Consider the following 21,685-nt stretch of genomic DNA (forward strand, 5'->3'; position numbering starts at 1 on the left):
CCTTCGGTGGCAGCAATATATTCGGCTTTTTTGGTGGATAGAGCTATCCACTTATATGGTCTAGATTTCTAAGAAACAGCTCCCCAGGCGAAAGTGATCAAATAACCAAAAGTGGATCTTGAATTTTCAAGATTGCCTGCTAAATCAGAGTCTGTGAAACAAACAAGTTTAGGCTTGCCACTGCCAAAAGCACAACTTCAAATCAATAGTACCTTTCAGATACCTTAATTTCCATTTTACTACATTCCAATGTCCCCTTCCAAGATTAGAAAGGAATCTACTAACAGTACCAACTACATGTACAATATCGGGTGTAGTGCAAATCATAGCATACATCAAACTACATACAACAGAAGAGTAAGGAATACGAGACATATTGTTTTTCTTCATCAGTAGATGTGCTCGGCTAATTGTAATAATCCAGCCGGTTGTTTTGAGTACTAAAGCCCCATTTTTCCTATTTTATGCCTTACTTATGTGTTATTGTGATTGTGTGACTTGTTGGGGTAATTGGTTTGGTTTCGGGGAGGTTTTGTAGTGGATTGAAATACTTAATCCCAAGGTTGGAAGCCTAGTTAGTAAGAGTAGACCAGAGTTTGGCTTGTATGTAGACGACTCAAAAATAGAGTTTTGATGATTTTAATAGCTTCGTACAGTGATTTTGGACTTAGGCACATGCCTGTATTTGGATTTGGAGGTCCGTAGGTTAATTTGAAGCTTTTTGGCAAAAGTTGGAGGTTTGGAAGGTTCAGAAGTTTGACCGAGAATTGACTTTGCTGATATCGGGTTCAGATTTTAGTTTTGGAAGCTGGAATAGGATCGTGGCATCATTTGGGACTTGTGTGCAAAATTTAAGGTCATTTCGGGTTGGTTTGATGTGATTCGAAAGGAGTTTTGGAAGATGGAAGTTCATTAGTTTTATTAGGTTTGAATTGGCATGCGATTTGTGGTTTTGGTGTTGTTTCATGTGAATTGAGGCTTCAAGTAGGTTCATATTATGCTTTAAGACTTGTTGGTATGTTTGGATGGGGTCTCGGGGCCTCGGGTATGATTCAGATTGAGTTCGAGTCATCTTTGGAATTAGAGGGATTTCTGAAGTTTCTGATTCCTGATACATTCGCCCTGCGATGGATTGGCCGTAGGTGCGAGGCCACAGAAGCGGCAACTTGATTGCAGAAGTGGAGTGAGGCTGGGCAAGGCTAGGTCCGTAGATGTGGACTGACAGGTGAAGTCGCAGATGCGGAAGCGCAGGTGCGCTGAATGGTCCGCAAATGCGGAAGGTCGGAGGCTGAAGGAAATTCGCAAATGCGATATTTTGACCGCACCTACGGGATTGCATATGTGGTTAAGTGACCGCAGATGCGGAATCACTGCCAGAGTTTATATTTGAAGGGTTTCATTGTTTTTCTCATTTTGGGAGTTGTGGATCTCGGCTAAGGGCGAGTTTTGAGAGACTTTTTGCTGCAATTGATGAGGTAAGTGTAGTTTAATCACTTTTGATGATAGATATTGATTACTATTGATTATTATATCGAGTTTATGTGAATTTAAGGTGAAAGTTGAAGATTTTAGACTATGTTGTTGGAGAGTGAGATTTGATGATTTGAGGGTCGATTTGTGGTTGGAATTGGATGAAATTAGTATAGTTGGACTCGTATTTGAATGGGTGTTCGGAACTTGTGAGTTTTGTCGAGTTCCAGGGTGTGGGCTCGGAGTTGACTTTTTGGGTTGATTTGTATATTTGCTTCAAGACCGTAGCTTTATCATTTGGAATTGTTTCCGATGTATTTTATTGATGATATTAAGTTGCTTTGGCTAGATTCGTGTCTCTCGGAGGTTGATTTGCGTGGCAAGAGCTTTTTGGAGTATTGATTTTAGCTTTTTGAGGTAAGTAACTTATCTAAACTTAGATTTGAGTGTAATTAACCCTGGGAATAATGTTATGTGAGATGTATTGGGGTGACGTACGTGCTAGGTGACGGTCGTGTGTACGTGCACCAAAGTATTCATGATTTGAGGTGGCCTTTAGACTATTGCCGGACTTGTTTTGCTATCATGTATTGTTATATCCGTATTTTTTCCTACTCATTTGATTATTTGAGCTATGATACATGTTAGAAATCATGTTTAGGCTATGTGGTTATTTGGTTGAGATATAATGGGCTATTCCTGCTGTTTTGAGCTGTTTGCCTTAACTGTAGTCATATACTCAGCCATGATTCCTCATTTACATATCATATCTCAGTCTCTGGATATTCCTTATTTAATTCATCATATGTTATTGTTTTCCATATGTGATACTGTTTGGGCTGATTTCTATGAGGTTGTGAGCCTTAAGACTTGAGAGGTTGTAGACTGATGTGGGCCGTAGAGCCCTGTGGTGAGTGATATATGAATCGGGTTGCATATCGGAACATGCCATATTGGCTATTGATTGATATTTGGAACGGGTTGCACCCCGCTACTGGCCATGTTGGCTTTTGATTAGCGCTTGGGATGGATCCGCCCCTACGGAGTTTGACATGCCAGTAGTGAGTGCATGCACAATGATATATACACGTGCTTTGGTGAGGGGCATTGATGATAGGCACCCGTACAGTGCTGAGTGATTGTGTGTGTGTGTGATAAAGTGGGGCATTTGATCTAGGCACCTTGAGTTTGCTGAGAGTGAGGGTACTTGAGAATATCACTGTGGAATCATTCACTTGACATGTATATTTGACATGTAGGTATAGAGATGTATTTTCCTCATGCTAGCTGGTAAATCAAATGTTCTTATCTGTGTTGAGTTTTAACTGTTATAATTGGAAAGCATGCCTAAATTCCTGAATTGTGAATGAGCTGAACATAATATCATTGAATTATTTACTTATACTATTTTCGTTATATCCTGAGCTGTTATTAGTTATTGGTATCGGTCTCTGACTCTTTCTTCTGAGCTCGTCACAACTTTCAGCCCAATGTTAGGTTTGTTACTTATTGAGTACATGGAGTCGGTTATACTCATACTATACTCTGCACGTCATGTGCAGATCCAGGTACTTCTGGACGTGGTGATTGTTAGAGTTGTGTTGGTACCAGCTTTTGAGAGACTACGAGGTGGCTTCTATGTCATGTGCAGACCTTGAAGTCCTCTTTCATTTATTTTATGTTATTAATGTTCTATTATTCAAACAGTTGTACTGAGGATTTGGCCTTGTATTTTGATATTCAGTAATGCTCATGTACTTGTTGACACCAGATCATTGGGATGGTTGTAGCAGTATCATCGTTGTTTTCTCAAATATTTCATGATATTTTCGCTGTTGAGTTTATTAAATTTTGTTTTATTGAACTTATTGTCATTGTGGAACTGTTGGCTTACCTAGCAAGTAGTGTTAGGATCTGTTGCGGCTCCGGTGGGAGTTGGATCGTGACAAGTTGGTATTAGAGCACTAGGTTTCTTAGGTCTCACGTGTCATGAGCAAGTTTAGTAGAGTCTGGCGAATCAATACAGAGACGTCTTTACTTATCTTCGAGAGGCTACCGAACTATTATGAAAACTTCACTTTCTTGTGTTCTTGCCATACAAATTTGTAAATTTCAAAGTCTGAACCTCTATTCTTTTATTCTCTCACCAATGGTGAGAACACGTTCAGCTGACCAGGTACCAGTATGACTAGTTAGGGCCGCAAGAGGCCAGGGCCAAGGTAGAGACCGAGTTGGGCCCCGCACGACCAGTTGCTATAATGGAAGAGCAGGTACCAGATACCCTTGAGCCGGTGGGACCAGCTCACACATCGGCGGTACCTATTATGATACCTGGTCTTCAGGAGGCTTTGGCTCAGATTTTGAGTGTGTGTATTGGCTTGGCTTAGGCTGTTTCGATGCCAGTTGCACCAGCTACCTCACAGGCTGGGGGAGGAGCTCAGACTCCTGTCGCCCGTACTCCAGAGCAGCTAGCTCAAGGTCATCAAACATTAGGGGTATTACCAGTTAAACCAGTTGTTGCTACTTGGGCCGAGGTTGGTCCACCTATGACTGATGCGGAGCAGAGGAGGTTGGAGCGATTTAAGAAGCTTGATCTGCCCGAGTTTAGCATAGGAAAGTCAAAGAATGCTGAGGATTTTCTGGACCGGTGTCATCGAATTCTTCGCACAACGAGTATTGTGGATATCGGTGGATTTTCTTTCACTACTTTTTAGCTGACAGGAGCAACCGACAGATGGTGGCAATATTATGAGTTAGGCAGGCCAGCCGACACAACACCACTTTCATGGCATGAGTTCTTAGTTCTATTCTTAGATAAGTTTATTCCCCAGACTCACAGAGAGGAGCTGCATATAGATATTGAGCTGCTACATCATGGAGACATAACCGTGACTCAGTACGAGATAAGATTCACAGATTTAGCTCATCACGAATAGATATATAGAGGGGGGGGGAGAGAGAGAGAGAGAGAGAGAGAGAGAGAGAGAGAGAGAGAGAGAGAGAGAGAGAGAGGATCAGGAGGTTCATTGATGGCCTCAACTATGGTCTATGTTACAGTTTGGCTCAAGAGGCTGAGACAAATGCAAGGTTTGATTGGTCGAGATTCGTAGGCGCTTGGATCAGGTTCGCAGGCTTGAACGCAAGGAGAGAGAGGGAAATAAACCCTGTGGTTCAGGTAGTTTTAGTGGTACCTCATCTGCAGGCTAGTCACATCACAACAGGGGTCGTCCTTTTAGGCCCTCTCAGATGGCTTATCAGGTTCCTCATGGTTCATCAGCTACCCAATGTTCGTACAACATTCATCCAGTTCAGTCATCTTTCCGCACACTCCAAGATCAGAGCTCGTACTGTGCTTTATCAATTCAGGGTTCGTCAATACTGGGTTCCTCCAAGGGTTATTCTAGTTCTAGGGGTCTGGTTCAGGCCCAACAATCATCCCTAGGTCGAGGCTGCTACGAGTGTAGGGAGTTGGGGCATGTGAGGAGGTTTTCCCCCCGTTTTATTGGAGGTCCCGTGTAGCAGAGAGGTCAGGTTATAACTCCCGCACCGGTTACTACACCACCCGTTCAACCAGATCGGGGTGGAGGTCGTACGGGTCGAGGTTGCCCTAGAGGGGGAGGTCCGTCAGGTGGTGGTCAGGCTCGATACTATGCTTTTCCCACCAGTCCAGAGGCAGTTTCTTCTGACACTATGATCATATGTATTGTTTCAGTTTGCCACAAGGATGCTTCAGTATTATTTGACACTAGTTCCACTTATTCATATGTGTCATCATACTTCGCTCATTATTTGGATATGCCTCGTGATTCTTTAGTTATTCCTGTTCATGTATCTATGCTGGTGGGTGATTCTATTATTGTGGACTATGCATATCGATCGTGTGTGGTGACCATTGGTAGTTATGAGACGAGAGTTGATATTTTATTGCTTAGCATGGTTGATTTTGACGTGATTTTGGGCATGAATTGGTTGTTGCCATATCACACTATCCTTGATTGTCACGCTAAGACCATGATGTTGGCGATGTCAAGGGTGCCGAGGTTGGAGTGGAGAGACTCCCTGGATCATGTTCCTAAAAGAGTGATTTCACATTTGAAGTCTCAATGGATGGTTGAGAAGGGATGTTTGGCGTACTTGTCCTTCACGAGGGATGTTAGTGAGGATACTCCTACCGGTGAGTCAGTTCCGGTAGTGAGAGACTTCCCAAATGTGTTTCCAGCAGACCTGCCGGGCATGCCACCTGACAAAGAACATTGATTTTGGTATTGATCTGGTTCCGGACACTCAATCCATCTCTATTTCACCGTATCGCATGACACCTATAGAGATGAAGGAGTTGAAGTGTCACGCCCCGACTTCGGGGAGCGCAACCGGTGCTCAACAGAGTTACCTTGGTCGAGCAAGCCTGCACAGTGCCGTCTACCCAACTCACCCACAAATAAAGGGAAGAGTACATTTCATTAATAAGTCAACAAGAAGTCATATGAACAACACCGGTTCATTTCCATTAGTTACGTCATTAACAAGTTTTCAAAACAGTACATTGTACAATCATAGTTAAAGTGGAATAGATGATAAAATTATAACATTTTTAGTTTAAACTTCCCCAAAACAGACACAATCCACACTATGTCTGTCTCTAACAGGAACCCGGGAGTGCTATGACAGTGCCGGCAACAAGGCCCCGACTATACCTCAAAATGCTATGTACAAAGAATAGAAGATATAGGACCCCGAAATGAAGTGGGGCTCACCAAATCAGCTGAGGAGAGGGTGTGTAGCTATCACTGATTAATACCACCTGCTATGGAACCACCTGCATCCGTTAAAGATGCAGCGTCCCCGGTAAAAAGGACGTTAGTACATATGGAATAGTACTAGTATGTAAAACTAAGCACCCTCTCAATAGAACGAGCAATAGTAAAAAGAGAATAAAACATGATATCAATAAGAGACTCAAACGGTATCAAAGTGTCACATTAGGGGAAACGTAAATTTCAAGTAGGTTTCGGTAATTTATGTATGAAGATCTTTAGCACCGATATACCACTGTGTTTTAGCATGGAGTCCGATCTCAGCCCGACCGGCTAAGCCGTCTCACCCCGAGACATACACTCACAATACCACCATGTGCACTACATGGCATCCGATCTCAGCCCGATCGGCTAAGCCGTCTCACCACAATGCTGTGTGGGTTGACATTATATCACATCCCGCTAGCAATAATCTCATCCCATTTAAGGGGAAACATCTCAACACACCAATCTCATCCCATATAAGGGGAAACAGTCTCATCACATTAACACAGGGATTTACCCCTCAATCACTCCTACACCGGCACGTGTAATTTCGAGGTTAGGTTGTTCCGACCTACCCTTCCTTGGTGACTAATCGATACTCCCAAATCATTTTTTATTAAAAGTATTTACCACTCAATTCATATTCTTTTACAGGTCATTCATTTTATTGACATCATTGGCCATAACGTAATATCATTCTTGGCACATTGGCCGTACTTCATAATTCAAGCTCAATATTCCATTTTCAATCATTATCGTGGATAATCAACAACAAGGCCTTTCAAATTAAGACACTAAGCATACATATGAGCAACCAAGAGTCTTAAGTGCACTGAGATTTCTTACACAATTGGCATTAGCTATCATTTGAAACGCAACTTGAAGCCATATCATTTAGCTAAGCAACCAATACTTTGAACACATTAACAAATAGTAGTACAACTTAACAAGAGCATTTGGAATACATATTGAACACAAAAGTCTTTTGACACAAGGTTTATTCGGAATAATCGATTCATAATGAGTAACTTGGGACTTGCAATGACATTGTGGGGTTCAATTCTAAGGGAACAGTTTAGCCAACATAACTTGCCTCGAGCCTTTTTAAATTACTACAATATTCCGGATTCTTAGCTCCTTCGATCTATTTGGAAATATAGCAAAATTGAACATAAATTAGGAGAGAGTTTATGGTTCCAGCTCATTTGAGCATTTTATCAAACACTAGGTGGGTATTATGATTTCAAGGTCCTCCCATGGTGGATTCTTTCACCCCACTACCCAAAGTCTACCCAATTTAGCTCAACATTCTTCCCCCAACCCTTAATAGTACATGCATGTAAAAATAAACAACTCCCATACCCAAGAATTGCCTTACTAATTACCTATTTTTAGTTAAATTTCGAAATTGAGGGTTAGGGTGTAAAATCTTACCTCTAGGATGGAGACCTAGTGTGTTTTCCTTGTTAATCTTCCAAGATTTGAGTAAGAATTGAGGAAAAATTGGTTGAGGAACTCTCTCCCTCTCTAGAGTACTTTCTCACTTTCAAAATATCAGGTTCTTACTTAAGAAATGGTCCATAGAGTATATATAACGAAATGGGGTCGGGTTATAAAAACCAAAAAAATAAAGCTCCAAAACAGAATCTGCAGTCGCACATGTGACCACATAATGCTTCTACAGTCCGCGAAATGGCCCTCTGGAACTGGGCACTCCTACCCCACTCTGCGGCCATTATGCGGTCCACGGACTTGTTCTGCGGTCGCATAATGTGACAAAACATCCCTCCGGAAAAAATCTTCATGCTCGTTCCGCGGTCGATGTGCGGCCCGCGAAATGGTTTTGCGACCGCATAATTAACCGCACAATACCATCCAAACTTGCCCAGTTTCCTGCTTCACTCTGCGGCTATTCTGCGGTCCGTAAAGTGATTTTGCGGCTGCATAGTGGGCCGCAGAAATGCCTTTTTCTACCAACATTTTTCTTAAACTCCCTAGCGCACTATTCGTACATTTTACGGGGCCTTACAGGAAAGAACATTTTAGCCTTCCTCTCCACCACGGAACCTCGGGTTTTAGGTAAACTTTTACGGGGCCTTACATGAAGGAACATTTTTAGGAGCTACTTGATAAGGGCCTCATCAGGCCTCGTGTGTCGCCTTTGGGTGCACCGATTCTATTTATGAAGAAGAAGGATGGTACTATGAGGATTTGTATTGACTACAGGTAGTTGAATAAAGTTTCAATTAAGAACAAGTACCCACTACCGCACATTGATGGCTTATTTCATTAGCTTCATGGTGCTAGAGTGTTATTGAAGATTGATTTGAGATTGGGGTATCATCAGCTAAAGATCCGGGATTCAAATATTCCGAAGACGACTTTCAGGACCCACTATGGTCACTATGAGTTTCTGGTGATGTTTTATGGGCTGACCAATGCCCATGCAATATGCACTTGATGAATAGTGTGTTTCAACCATTTTTTGATTCCTTCATCATAGTTTTCATTGGTGATATATTGGTGTATTCATGCAGTTGAGAGAATGACGAGTAGCACTTGAGGATCGTGCTACAGACTTTTAGGGAGAAGAAGCTATATGTTAAATTCTCCAAGTTTGACTTTTGGCTTGATTTAGTGGCAGTTTTGGGGCACGTGGTGTCCAGCTAGGGGATTAAGGTAGATCCGATGATGATTGAGGCAGTTCAGAGTTGGCCTAGACCGTCTTTTGCTACTGAGATTCAGAGTTTTCTTGGTTTGGCCGGGTATTATCGCCGTTTTGTGGAGGGTTTCTCGTCCATTACTGCACCTTTGACTAGATTGACCCAGAAGGGTGCCCCCATTCAGATGGTCCGATGAGTGTGAGTAGATCTTTCAGAAGCTCAATACTGCCTTGACTACAACTCCAGTCCTGGTTCTACTTTGAGGATCGAGTTCTTACACAATCTATTATGATGCTTCGCAGATTGGCATTGGATGTGTGTTGATGCAGGAGGGTAGAGTTATTGCTTATGCTTCACGTTAGTTGAAGCCCAATGAGAAAAACTACGCTGTACATGATTTGGAGTTGGCAGCCCTTGTTCATGCATTGAAGATTTGGAGGCACTATCTCTATGGTGTGTCTTGTGAAGTATTCATAGATCACATGAGTCTACAACACTTATTCAAGAAAAATGATCTGAGCTTGAGGCAACATAGGTGGTTAGAGCTACTAAAGGACTATGATATCACCATTCTCTATCATCCAGGGAAGGCTAATGTAGTGATCGATTCTTTGAGTAGGAAGGTTGAGAGCATGGGGAGTCTTGCGTATATTCCAGTTGGGGAGAGACCGTTTGCATTGGATGTTTAGGCCTTGGCCAATCGATTTGTGAGGTTAAATATTTCGAAGCCTAGCTGGGTTCTTGCTTGCATGGTTCACGATCTTCTTTGTTCGAGCGCATCAAGGCACGTCAGTATGATGATCCTCACTTGTTTTTCCTTAAAGACACGGTGCAGCACGGTGACACCAAGGAGATTATTATTGGAGATGATAGAATGTTGCGGATCAAGGACCAGATCTGTATTCCAAATGTGGATGGGTTACGAGAGTTGGTACTTGAGGAGGCACAAAGCTCGCGATATTCCAATCATCCGGGTGCTTGGTGTTTGAACTGTCAGCAAGTGAAGTACGAGCATCAGAGGCCCGATGGTTTGCTTCAGAGGCTTGATATTTCAGAGTGGAAGTAGGAGAGTATCACGATGGATTATGTAGTTAGACTTCCATGGACCTTGAAGAAATTTGACGCAGTATGGGTTATTATGGATAGACTTACCACGTCGGCACACTTTATTCCAGTTGTGACTACCTACTCTTCAGAGCAGCTGGCTCGAATTTACATTCGTGAGATTGTTCGCCTTCACGGTGTGCCCGTGTCTATTATCTCGGATCGAGGCACTCAGTTCATATCATATTTTTGGAGGGATATACAACGAGAGTTGGGTACATAGGTCGAGCTATGTACATCATTTCATCCCCAGACGAACAAACAGTCCGAGCGCACTATTCAGATTTTGGAAGACATCTTACGTGCCTATGTTATTGATTTCTACCATTAGCAGGGTTTGCCTACAACAACAACTTTCAGTCGAGTATCCAGATGGCGGCACTGATTTGGTCCGCGATGCTTTAGACAAGTTAAAGTTGATCCAGACGACTTCGTACAGCACAATCCACGCAGAAGAGTTATGCTGATAGGAAGGCTCGTGATGTTGCATATATGGTGGGTGAGAATGTTCTGCTCAGAGTTTCGCCCATGAAGGGTGTGATGAGGTTCATGAGGAAAGGCAAGTTGAGCCCTCGGTATATTGGCCCTTTTGAGGATCTTGAGAGAGTCCAGTCATTCTAGTAGTGTGCCTGTAGTTACTAATTGTTCCCTTCGAGTTTGGACCTTTGTTTGTTCTGTGTTTGTATTTTTTCCTAGACTACCGTAGGTATAACGACTGTGGTTTGTAATGGCAGAGTAGAGTCATGTCCTAGGGGAGGGCGGGTGGAGGGGTGGGGGGGGGGGAGGGCAAGGGTCAGTGGTGGGATAGGGCCCAAAGAGGGTAAGGGGAACAAGGGAGCCTGTAGGTTGAGAATTGGATCGTGGAATATAGGGATGTTGACGGGTACGTCTATAGAGCTGGCGAAGATTCTCTAGAAGAGGAAGGTCAATATAGCTTGTGTTCAGGAGACTAGGTGGGTAGGATCGAAGGCGAGGAATGCGGATGGGTATAAATTGTGGTACTCCGGAGGCATGAAGGACAAGAACGGAGTGGGTATTTTAGTGGATAGAGAAGCTTAGAGAGTCAGTGGTAGAGGTTAGGCGGGTGAATGACAGATTGATGGCTATTAAGTTAGTAGTTGGAGGGAGCACTGTGAATGTCATTAGCTCTTACGTGCCACAAGCAGGCTTGCACGAGGAGGTTAAAAGGCACTTCTAGGAAGGGTTGGATGAGGTGGTGCGGGGTACTCTGCCTAAGGAGAAGTTATTTGTAGGAGGGGATTTCAATGGTCAAATTGGGTCATCTACTGGTGGCTAAGGCGAGTTGCATGATGGCTTCGACTTTAGGGATAGGAACGAAGGAGGTACTTCATTGTTGGATTTCACTAGAGCTTTTGCGTTGGTGATCATGAACTCTAGTTTTCCGAAAAGGGAGGAGCATTTGGTTACTTTCCAGAGTAAGGTAGCTAAGACTCAGATTGATTATCTCCTCCTTAGGAGGTGTGATAGGAGGTTGTGCAAGGATTACAAGGTGATCCCGAGTGAGACCCTCGCGACACAACATAGGCTCTTAGTGATGGACGTCGGTATCTTGATAAAGAGGAAGAAGAGATTTGTATGGGGCAAGGCGAGGATCAAGTGTGGAGCCTTGACAAAGGATAATGCACAAGAGTTGGAGGGACGACTGGCAACTATGGGAGCCTAGAAGAGTAGTGGGACGCTAGCGTTTTGTGGACGGTAATGGCGAGCTGTATAAGGGAGGCGACGAGAGAGGTGTTAGGGGTCTCAAAGGGTTACTCTAGCTTGCACCGAGGCGACTGGTGGTAGAATAATTTGGTCCAAGGTAAAGTGGAAGCAAAGAAAGCGGCGTACCTTAAGTTAGTGGAAAGCACCAACGAGGAGCAGAGGAGAGAGAACAGAGAAAGATATAGGGAAGCTAGGAAGGAGGCAAAATTAGCGGTCACGGAGGCTAAAACTGCAGGGTTTGATCAGCTGTATGATGAACTGGGGGTCAAAGGTGGGGATAAGAAGTTATTTCGGCTAGCCAAGGCGAGAGAGAGGAAGTCTCGTGACCTGGATCAAGTGAGGTACATCAAAGACGAGGAAGGTAGAGTATTGATAGAAGAGGCCCATATTAAGTGGAGATGGCAGAAGTACTTTCATAAACTTCTGAATGAAGAGGGGGAAAAGACATTATGCTAGGGGAACTGGGGCACTCCGAGAGTCACCAAGACTTTAGATACTGTAGGCGTATTAAGGTTGAGGAGGTTGTGGGAGCTATGGGTAAGATGAGTCGGGGCAAAACGATCGGACCAGGTGAAATTCTAGTAGAATTTTGGAGGTCTATGGGTAGAGCAAGCTTGGAGTGGCTGACTGGGTTGTTTAATATTATTTTCAGGATGAAGAGGATGCCAGATGAGTGGAGATGGAGTACGGTGATTCTGCTGTACAAGAACAAAGGTGATATCCATAATTGTAACAACTATAGTGGTATCAAGTTAATAAGCCATACCATGAAAGTTTGGGAAAGGGTGGTGGAAGGGAGGGTAAGGAGGGTGGTGTCTATATCAGAAAACCAGTTTGGGTTCATGTCAGGTTTTTCTACAACGGAGGCTATACATCTTATCAGGAGGTTGGTGGAACAGTACAGGGATAGGAAGAGGGATTTGCATATGATGTTTATTGACCTAGAGAAAGCGTATGATTAGGTCCCTAGGGACGTTCTTTGGAGATGCTTGAGGTGAAAGGCATGCCGGTAGCTTACATTAGGGTGATAAAGGATATGTATGATGGAGATAAGACTCGATTTAGGACTATGGGAGGTGACTCAGTGCTTTTTCCGATGGTTATGGGGTTACACCACGTATCTGCGCTCAGCCCGTTCGTATTCGCATGGGCGATGGACGCACTAATACACCATATTCAAGGGGAGGTGTCATGGAGCATGTTGTTCGCTGATGATATAGTTCTGGTTGATGAGACGTGAGGCGGCGTTAATGAGAGACTGGAGGTATGAAGACAGGCCCTGGAGTCTAAAGGTTTCAAGTTGAGTAGAACTAAGACAGAATATCTGGAGCGTAAGTTCAATGACATGACGGGGGAAGAAGGCGTGGAAGTGAGGCTTGACTCACAAGTCATCCGCAAGAGAGAAAGTTTCAAGTAACTAGGGTCAATTATCTAGGGAGATAAGGAGATCGACGAGGATGTCACGCACTGTATTGGGGTGGGGTGGATGAAATGGAGGATATCATCTGAAGTCCTGTGTGACAAGAATATGCCACCGAAAGTTAAAGGTATATTCTATAGAGCGACGGTTAGACCGACCATGTTATATGGGGCTGAGCGTTGGCCAGTGAAGAATTCACATATCTAAAAGATGAAAGAAGCAAAAATGAGGATGTTGAGATGGATGTGCCGTCACACTAGGCTGGATAAGATTAGGAATGAAGATATTCGGGAGAGGGTGGGCATGGCTCCCTTGGACGACAAGATGCGGGAAACGAGACTTAGATGGTTTGGGCACGTACGAAGAAGAAGCCTAGATGCCCCGGTTAAGAGGTGTGAGCGGTTGGCTTTGGCATGTATAAGAAGAGGTAGAGGGTGGCCTAAGAAGTTTTGGGGTGAGGTGATCAGGCAGGACATGGCGAAACTTTAGATTTTCGAGGACATGGCTCTTGATAGGAAGGTGTGGAGGTCGAGCATTAGGGTTGTAGGTTAGGGGTAGTCGAGCATTTTTCCTCTTTGTACCGGCTAGTATGATAGTGTTTTGTCTAGGACTGCTAGTGGTTTATGTTTTGTTCACACTAATTTTTGCTGTCTCATGGTATTGTGTTATTGCCCTTCCATTTATTTGTTGTCTCTTACGATGCTGATATTATTTCTCTAGTTTCTGTTGTTGTTACATATCTATTGTCTATTTTTGTTTTCTTGAGTCGAGGGTTTTCTAAAAATAGCCTCTCTACCCCTTCGGGGTAGGGGAGGTCTGCGTATACTCTACCCTCCCAGACCCTACTAGTGGCATTCGACTGGGTTGTTGTTGTTGTTGAGGTGCTTGAAAGAGTTGGAGAAGTGGCCTACATACTTGCCTTTCCACCTAGTCTATCAGGTGTTCACCTATTATTTCACGTGTCTATGCTCCAAAACTATTATGGTGATCCATCACATGTTTTGGACTTCAGCACAGTGCAACTAGATGGGGATTTGACCTACGATGTGGAGCTGGAGGCCATTTTGGACCGGCAGGTTTGAAAGTTGAGGTCGAAGAACATAACTTCGATGAAGGTGCATTAAAGAGGTCAGCCGGTCGAGGAGGCTACATGGGAGACCGAGCGGGAGATACAGAGCAGATATCCACACCTATATGAGACTCCAGGTATGATTCTAGGCCCGTTCGAGGACTAACCTCTGTTTAAGATGGGGAGAATGTAACGACCCGATCGATCATTTTGAGTACTTTAGCCCCGTTTTCCCCTATTGTACGCCTTACTTATGTGTATTTGTGGTTTTGTGACTTGCCAGGGTGGTTGGTTTGGTTTCGGGGAGGTTTTGGAGTGGATTGGGACACTTAGCCCCAAGGTCGGAAGCTTAGTGATAAGAGTTTACTAGAGTTTGACTTATGTGTAGATGACTTTGGAATAGAGTTTTGATGGTTTCAATAGTTTCGTATGGTGATTTTGTACTTAGGCATATGTGTGAATTTGGAGGTCCGTAGGTTGATTTGAATCTTTTTGGCAAAAGTTTGAAATTTGGAGGTTTGGAAGGTTGAGAAGTTTGAACAAGAGTTGAATTTGTTGATATCGTGTTTAGATTTTAGTTTCAGAAGTTGGAATAGGACAGTGGTGTCATCTGAGACTTGTGTGCAAAATTTGAGGTCATTCCGGGTTAGTTTGATATCATTCGGCATAAGTTTTGAAAGTTGGAAGTTCATTAGTTTTATTAGGCTTGAATTGGGGTGCGATTCATGGTATTGGTGTTGTTTCATGTTAATTGAGGCTTCGAGTAGGTTCGTATTATGTTTGAAGACTTGTTGGTATGTTTGGACTTAAAGGGATTTCTAAACCTTTTGGGTTGACTTTGCATATCTGCTTAAAGACCTTAGCTTTTTCATTTGGAATTGTTTCCGATGGAATTTATTGATGATATTAAGTTGCTTTGGCTAGATTCGAGTCGCTCGGAGGTAGATTTGCATGGCAAGGGCTTTTTGGAGTATTGATTTCTGTGTTTTGAGGTAATAACATATCTAAACTAGAATTTGAGGGTAATTAACCTTGGGAATTATGTTATTTGAGATGTATTTGGGTGATGCACGTGCTAGGTGACGGGCGTGTGTGCGTGAACCCGAGTATTCATGATTTGAGGTGGCCTTTAGACTATTGCCGGACTTGTTATTCTATCATGCCTTGTTATATCCTTGCTTTTTCCCTTCTCATTTGATTATTTGAGCTATGATACATGTTAGAAATTATGTTTAGGATATGTGCTTATTTGGTTGAGACATAACGGGCTACTCCTGCTGTTTTGAGATGTTTGCCTTAACTGTAGTCATATACTCACTCATGATTCCACATTTACACATCATATCTTAGTCTCTGTATATTGCTTGCTTAATTCATCACATATTGTTGTTTTCCACATGTGATACTGTTTAGGCTGAGTTCTATGAGGTTGTGAGCCTTGAGACTTGAGAGGTTGTTGACTGATGTGGGTCGTAGAGCCGTGTGGTAAGTGATATATGGATCGGGTTGCACAACGCAATGGGCCATATTGGCTATTGATTGATATTTGGATCGGGTTGCACGCCACAACATGCCATATTGGCTATTGATTTTATTTGGATCGGGTTGCACATCGCAACATGCCATATTAGCTTTTGATTAGCATTTGGGCAGGATCCTCCCCTCCGGATTCTCGCATGCCAGCAGTGAGCGTAGGCATAATGATGTATACATGTGCTTTTGGTAAGGGGCAGTGATGCCACGCACCCGTACAGTGCTGAGTGATTCTGTGTGTGATGAAGTGGGGAATTTGAGCCAGGCACCTTGAGTGTCCTGAGAGTGAGGGTACTTGAGGATATCACTGTGAAATTTTTAACTTTACATGTATATTTGACATGTAGGCATAAAGATGTATTTTCCTCATGCTAGCTAGTAAATGAAATGTTCTTATCCGTGTTGAGCTTTAACTATTATACTTGGAAAGCATGCCTAAATTTCTGATTTGTGAACGAGCTGAACATAATATCATTGAGTTATTTACTTATACTGTTTCCGTTATATCCTGAGCTGTTATGGGTTATTGGTATTGGTCTTTGACTGTTTCTTCTGAGCTCGTCACTGCTTTCATCCCAAGGTTAGGTTCGTTACTTATTGAGTATATGGGATCGATTGTACTCATACTACACTCTGTACTTCGTGTGCAGATCCAGGTACTTCCGGACTTGGTGATTGCTAGAGTTGTGTTGGTACCAGCTTTTGGGAGACTACGAGGTAGCTGCTATATCGTCAGCAGACCTTGAAGTCCTCTTTCATTTATTTCTGTTATTACTGTTCTATTGTTTAGACACTTGTACTGAGGATTTGGCCTTGTATTTTGATATTTAGTTGTGCTAATGTACTCGTTGACACCAGATTATTGGGATGGTTGTAGCAGTATCATCGTTGTTTTATCAAATATTTCATGATATTTCCGCTGTTGAGTTTATTAAATTCTGTTTTATTGAACTTATTGTCATTGTGGATCTGTTGGCTTGCCTCGCAAGTAGTGTTAGGCGCCGTCGCGGCTCCGATGGGAGTTAGGTCGTGACACTAATACTCAATTTAAAGTGTTTAGCAAGAGGAGTACATACAATTTTTGCATCAGTCATATTGAACCTATTAAGTACCTTCTCAATGTATTTCTTTTGAGACAAAAATAACTCCTTTCTATCTCTGTGTCGGTGGATTTGAATGCCCAAGATTTTCCTTGTTGGCCCCAAAACATTCATCACAAGCGATTTGCTCAACTGCTTCTTAAGGATTGCTACTCTGGTTTTATTCTCGCCAACAATAAGCATATCATCCATGATATTCAGCATAAAGTATGTATATTTATATGCATATTGTCGCATATTTTACTCATGTTTCGTGGATTTTTAGATGTGGAATGTAATGATTTATTCTAATTCGTAGTATTTTTTTTGTAGGAATCACCCGGATACAATGTGGGACAAAAGTGCACGAGTTGAAGCAAAAGGGAGCAAAAGAAAAAAATGGGCCATTGTAGCGCCCTGGGTAGTTCATCACGCTACCTGTAGTGTAGTTTACAAACTTGAAATTTTTGGCCAACAGACCAGCGCTAGGGCTAGCGCGATGTGCTACCCTGGATGCTGGGTGATGGGATTATTTTACCACTTTGCTTCGGACAAGGTTTTTCGGTCTTACACACCCCCAACTAGTATAAAAAGAAGTCTAAACCTATTTTGGTGGGGGAGACGCCACTTTGAGAGGAAAACACACACACGAAACACTCGGGAGCAAGGATTCTCAATTTTTCTTCATCTTTCTTAGTATTTTCAACTATTCAAACACTTATGAAATTGTTTAACTTTATCATGAGTGGCTAAAACCCATAAGTTCTGGGGTTGTGATTTAGCCATGAATATTGTTGTTTGAAGTTGACTTGACCTTGATTATAATTTGCTAATATATGATTGTTTCTTCAATTATATGGTTAATTGTTTAATTGTCTGGCCAACAGGTAGGTTCTATTTACCATCTATGCTATGTTTGGGAAAGCTATGTCTGGATTAGAGAAGAATTGAAGAGGGCTTGATCTTAACTCTGAGTGGGGGGCGGATTTGTTGTTAGGATAAGAATATACCTAGTCACTATGCTTAATTGAATATCATAATTTTAATGCGTTCTTAATAGATTGATTCCATAGGAATATAGGCACTAATCTATTTTGAATAGGCGAGTAGTAGTTCGGGAGAATACTACGAGAGCAATTACTTGATTAATTAGCAACCATGAGTGAATCGTATGAAAGAGAGAGTTATTTAGAACGCAATAGGATTGGTAAATCGATCACAACCCTGTAATTTTCATCTCTACTAAATTCTCAACAACCATTTCCTGCTAGAATAATAGTTACTTGTTACATTCATTGCTTATCACACCATTAAACTCTAACTAACTCGACTGAATAACAATTAGTAAAATTGGTAGGTAGTTAACATAAGTCTCTGTGGGTTCGACACTCTACTTATCATTATATTACTTCTACGACGACGTATACTTGCGTGTATGTTTGGGAGTAACAAGTTCTTGGCGCCGTTGCCGGGGACTTGAATTAACTACTTTACTAGCTTTTACTTTTGTTGCCTATTTCGTTGAGTCTAACATTTTTCATTGGTTGCTCTGCTTTCAGGAACTTTGTTTGAATGCGAAGGGTCAGGAGCCAAGATAGACTTCAAGGCTTTGACCCAGAACCTGAGAGAACATTTCACAGGAGGTTGAGAGAGGCAAGGGACACAGATAATCTTCATGCACTTGTTCAATTACATGTGGACATGGCAGACGAGCAACATATGTTTGTTCAGGAGGTGGTGATGCCTAGCATTGCTAATGTCACCTCCAGCATTGTGAAGCCCAGAATCACTGGGCACTTTGAGCTAAAACAGAGCATGATCCAGTTGCTACATACAAACAGGCAGTTTATGGGTCTTCCACATGAGGATCCACAGTAACACATTCTGAACTTGTTGGAGATTCGTGATACTTATATCACTAATGGAGTTACTCCAGACTATGTGACTATTCCCGTTCTCTCTGTTGGGCGAAGAAAAAAGGTGGTTGAAGGCGGAACATGCTAACTCTATTACATCATGGAATGATCTGGCTAGAAAAGTTTTGGCATGGTTCTTCCCTTCACGCAAAACTGCAAAAATCAGAAGTGAGATAGTAGCCTTCAAACAGAAGTCGGGTGAGTCTTTATATTCAGCTTGGGAGAGGTTCAAGGGGCTGCTTAGAGATTGTCCTCATTACAATCAGACTAATGAAGTGTTGGCTCACACCTTCATAGAAGGGCTACACCCAGAGACCAAATTGTGGTAGATGCTGCAGCGGGAGGTCAAGTGTTGGAAAATAACTTTGTTGAAATTTATGCATTATTTGACAAATTCTCCAAAAGTAATCCTGACTGGCAAAGAGAGATGGGCACACACACATTTCAAAAATCTACAGGGGTCGTCGAGTTGTTATTTCTACATTATCAGCGTAGGTTGCCACATTGGCCAACCAAGTCTTATGATAACCTTGGTTATTAATAAGTAGTAAGCTCAGCTAGTGCAGTAGGTTCAAATATTTTGTGAAGTATGTGGAGAGGGTCACACGAGCAATCTATGCCCAGAAATCCAAAATCTATATATTTTATGGGTAATGCAAATCGAGGCCAGGCAACTCAGTATGGGAACACTTACAATCCTATATGGAGGAACCACCCAAATGTTTCTTGGTGTGGAAATTAAGGTGCTCAGAATTAGTAGAGGCAACAAGCTCCTCAACAACAATATAGACCACCACAAGCTGATTAGTCCGCAAATCCGATGGGTAATATTGAGGAGATGCTCAAGAACATTATGGGTGATAATCAGAATCAAGCTACTACTATTCGAAATTTGGAGCAACAAATAGGACAACTTGCTAGCACCCAAAATATTCGGCCATCTGGGGCCCTTCCTAGTGATACTGAGCCTAACCCTAAGGCTCAAGTCAATGCGGTTACCTTGAGAAATGAAAGAGTATTAGAAGAAGTTCCAAGGAAAAAGAAGTATACAGTTAGGCGTGAAGGAGAATTGGTTCCTAAGCTAGTTGAGGAGACTGAGAAAGAGAGCGAAAGATCAGAGCCAGTAATTGTTACAAGGCCACCACCTCCATTTCCACAAAGACTACAGAAGAAAAAAGTTGATGCTAAGTATGAGAATTTCTTAGATATTCTGAGCCAAGTGCGTGTGAGATTGCCTTTGGTTGAAATTTTGTAGGAAGTGCTTAAGTATGCAAGGTATCTCAAAGATATTATAGCAAACAAGTGAAGACATACAATGTTTGAATTAGTTTCACTTACTGAAGAGTGCAGTGCTAGAGTTCAGATTAAACTTCCTCCTAAGGTGAAGGATCCTAGGAGTTTCACAATTCCCCTGTCTATTGGGAAAAAAGAAGTTGGTAGAGCCCTGTGTGATTTAGGGGCTAGCATAAATTTGATGCCATCATTTTTTTGCAAACAACTAGGATTGGGGGTCCTTAGACCGACTACAATCACTTTATATTTGGTAGATAGGTCACTAGTGATGCCAGAAGGAATTATTGAGGATGTGTTAGTTCGAGTGGGAAAGTTTATTCTTCCTGTTGATTTTATTGTTCTTGATTACGAGGTAGATGAGGAAGTGCCCATTATTTTAGGGCGACCATTCTTAGCTACTGGTGGAGCGATTATTGATGTGAGGGAAGGGAAGTTGAAGATGAGAGTTGATGATGAGGAAATCACTTTTAATGTGTATATGGCACTTAAGCTCCCTATGCATTATGACCACTTGTGCATGATTAGTGTGGAGGAATCAAAGGGGATAAAGCAGAGCCCTTATGTGAACTGTAGTGATCCAGATGGGAAACTGAGTTAGATGAGGTGATGTTGCAAGCTGAGTGTGAAAAGATGACTGAGAAAAGAGCCAGAGATGAAAGAGGAGACCTTCCTAGAGCGTGCAAAAATGCTAGACTTCATGGGAGAAAGATGAAGCGAAAGCGCCCAGCCTAAGCAGAATAGTAGAATCGTGCCACGATAATAAATAAGGCGCTTGTTGGGAGATAACTCAATATTTTATTTATTTATTTATTTATTTATTTATTTTAGTGTTACGTTTTGTTTGTTTTTATTTTGCAGATTAGGGAAAGTCTGAGTACCCGAAGTTGAAGCTGAGGAGAATATTTGAGCTTAAGTGTGGGGTCGTCCCGACCCTTAATATTGAGTATTACATGATATCTAAGCCCTAGAGGGTGTCAGGGAGTATTTCTCATCCTTGTGTTAATATTTTTCTCTGTGATCATGCATCGAGGACTGTGCATGTAATAAGTGTGGGGTATGGGACTTACTTTCTGAGTGTGATTATATAAAAAATAATTTCTCATATTTTTTATATAACCCGTAGATAATAGTAGTCTAGTTTAGAGTAGTAGACTATTCTTCAAAAAAACGAAAATATAGAAAAATCAAAAAAAAAATCAGAAAAAGCTCGGACTTTTTCTGATGATTGATCTCTTGGAAAGCTTTCTTGAGGGATTAAGGTCCGATTAAAAATACCAAAAAGATTTTATTTTGCTTTTATTAGGATAGCTAGGTAGTGATTCCCTTGGTATTTCTTTGGGCGCTGGTTCTTTTCCAAGGGTGTAGCTTGAACTGGGTATTTTGGCTTTATCTTTTAGGAGAAGGATAGGAAGAAAACTGAGTTGCTCTAGATACTTGTTGACATGTTTGATGCTAGAATATTTATGCTGAGGCATGTGAATCACCTTCCCGACATGTTTTGAACTGTATGATGCCTTAAAGAATTGAATAGCCTGTTCTATGACGCCTTTTTCTAAGCTTCTTGACTTGTTTGTTCTTCTAGTGCTTATTGCTTAATACTTCTTGGTTATGTTC

The 21,685-nt window shown here is 42.1% G+C and overlaps 1 protein-coding gene and 1 non-coding gene across 2 annotated transcripts; one reads left to right on the top strand and one right to left on the bottom strand.

Moving 5' to 3' along the window:
• Positions 1–18,936: 18,936 nt before the first annotated feature.
• On the bottom strand, positions 18,937–19,041 carry LOC142177777 (small nucleolar RNA R71). Its single transcript, XR_012706333.1, has one exon. It is a non-coding gene; the product is annotated as a small nucleolar RNA R71 (small nucleolar RNA).
• Positions 19,042–20,093: 1,052 nt separating this feature from the next.
• On the top strand, positions 20,094–20,669 carry LOC107815733 (uncharacterized). Its single transcript, XM_016641353.2, has one exon. The coding sequence runs from the start codon at positions 20,094–20,096 to the stop codon at positions 20,667–20,669; it is 576 nt and encodes a 191-aa protein (XP_016496839.1).
• The last annotated feature ends 1,016 nt before the right edge of the window (positions 20,670–21,685 follow it).

This window comes from Nicotiana tabacum, chromosome 23 (assembly GCF_000715075.1).
Source record: "Nicotiana tabacum cultivar K326 chromosome 23, ASM71507v2, whole genome shotgun sequence".
In the NCBI taxonomy this organism is placed as follows: domain Eukaryota; kingdom Viridiplantae; phylum Streptophyta; class Magnoliopsida; order Solanales; family Solanaceae; genus Nicotiana; species Nicotiana tabacum.

Excerpts from the sequence above, each read along its gene's own strand:
- LOC107815733 (XM_016641353.2), top strand. The coding sequence starts at position 20,094 with ATGTTTGAATTAGTTTCACTTACTGAAGAGTGCAGTGCTAGAGTTCAG.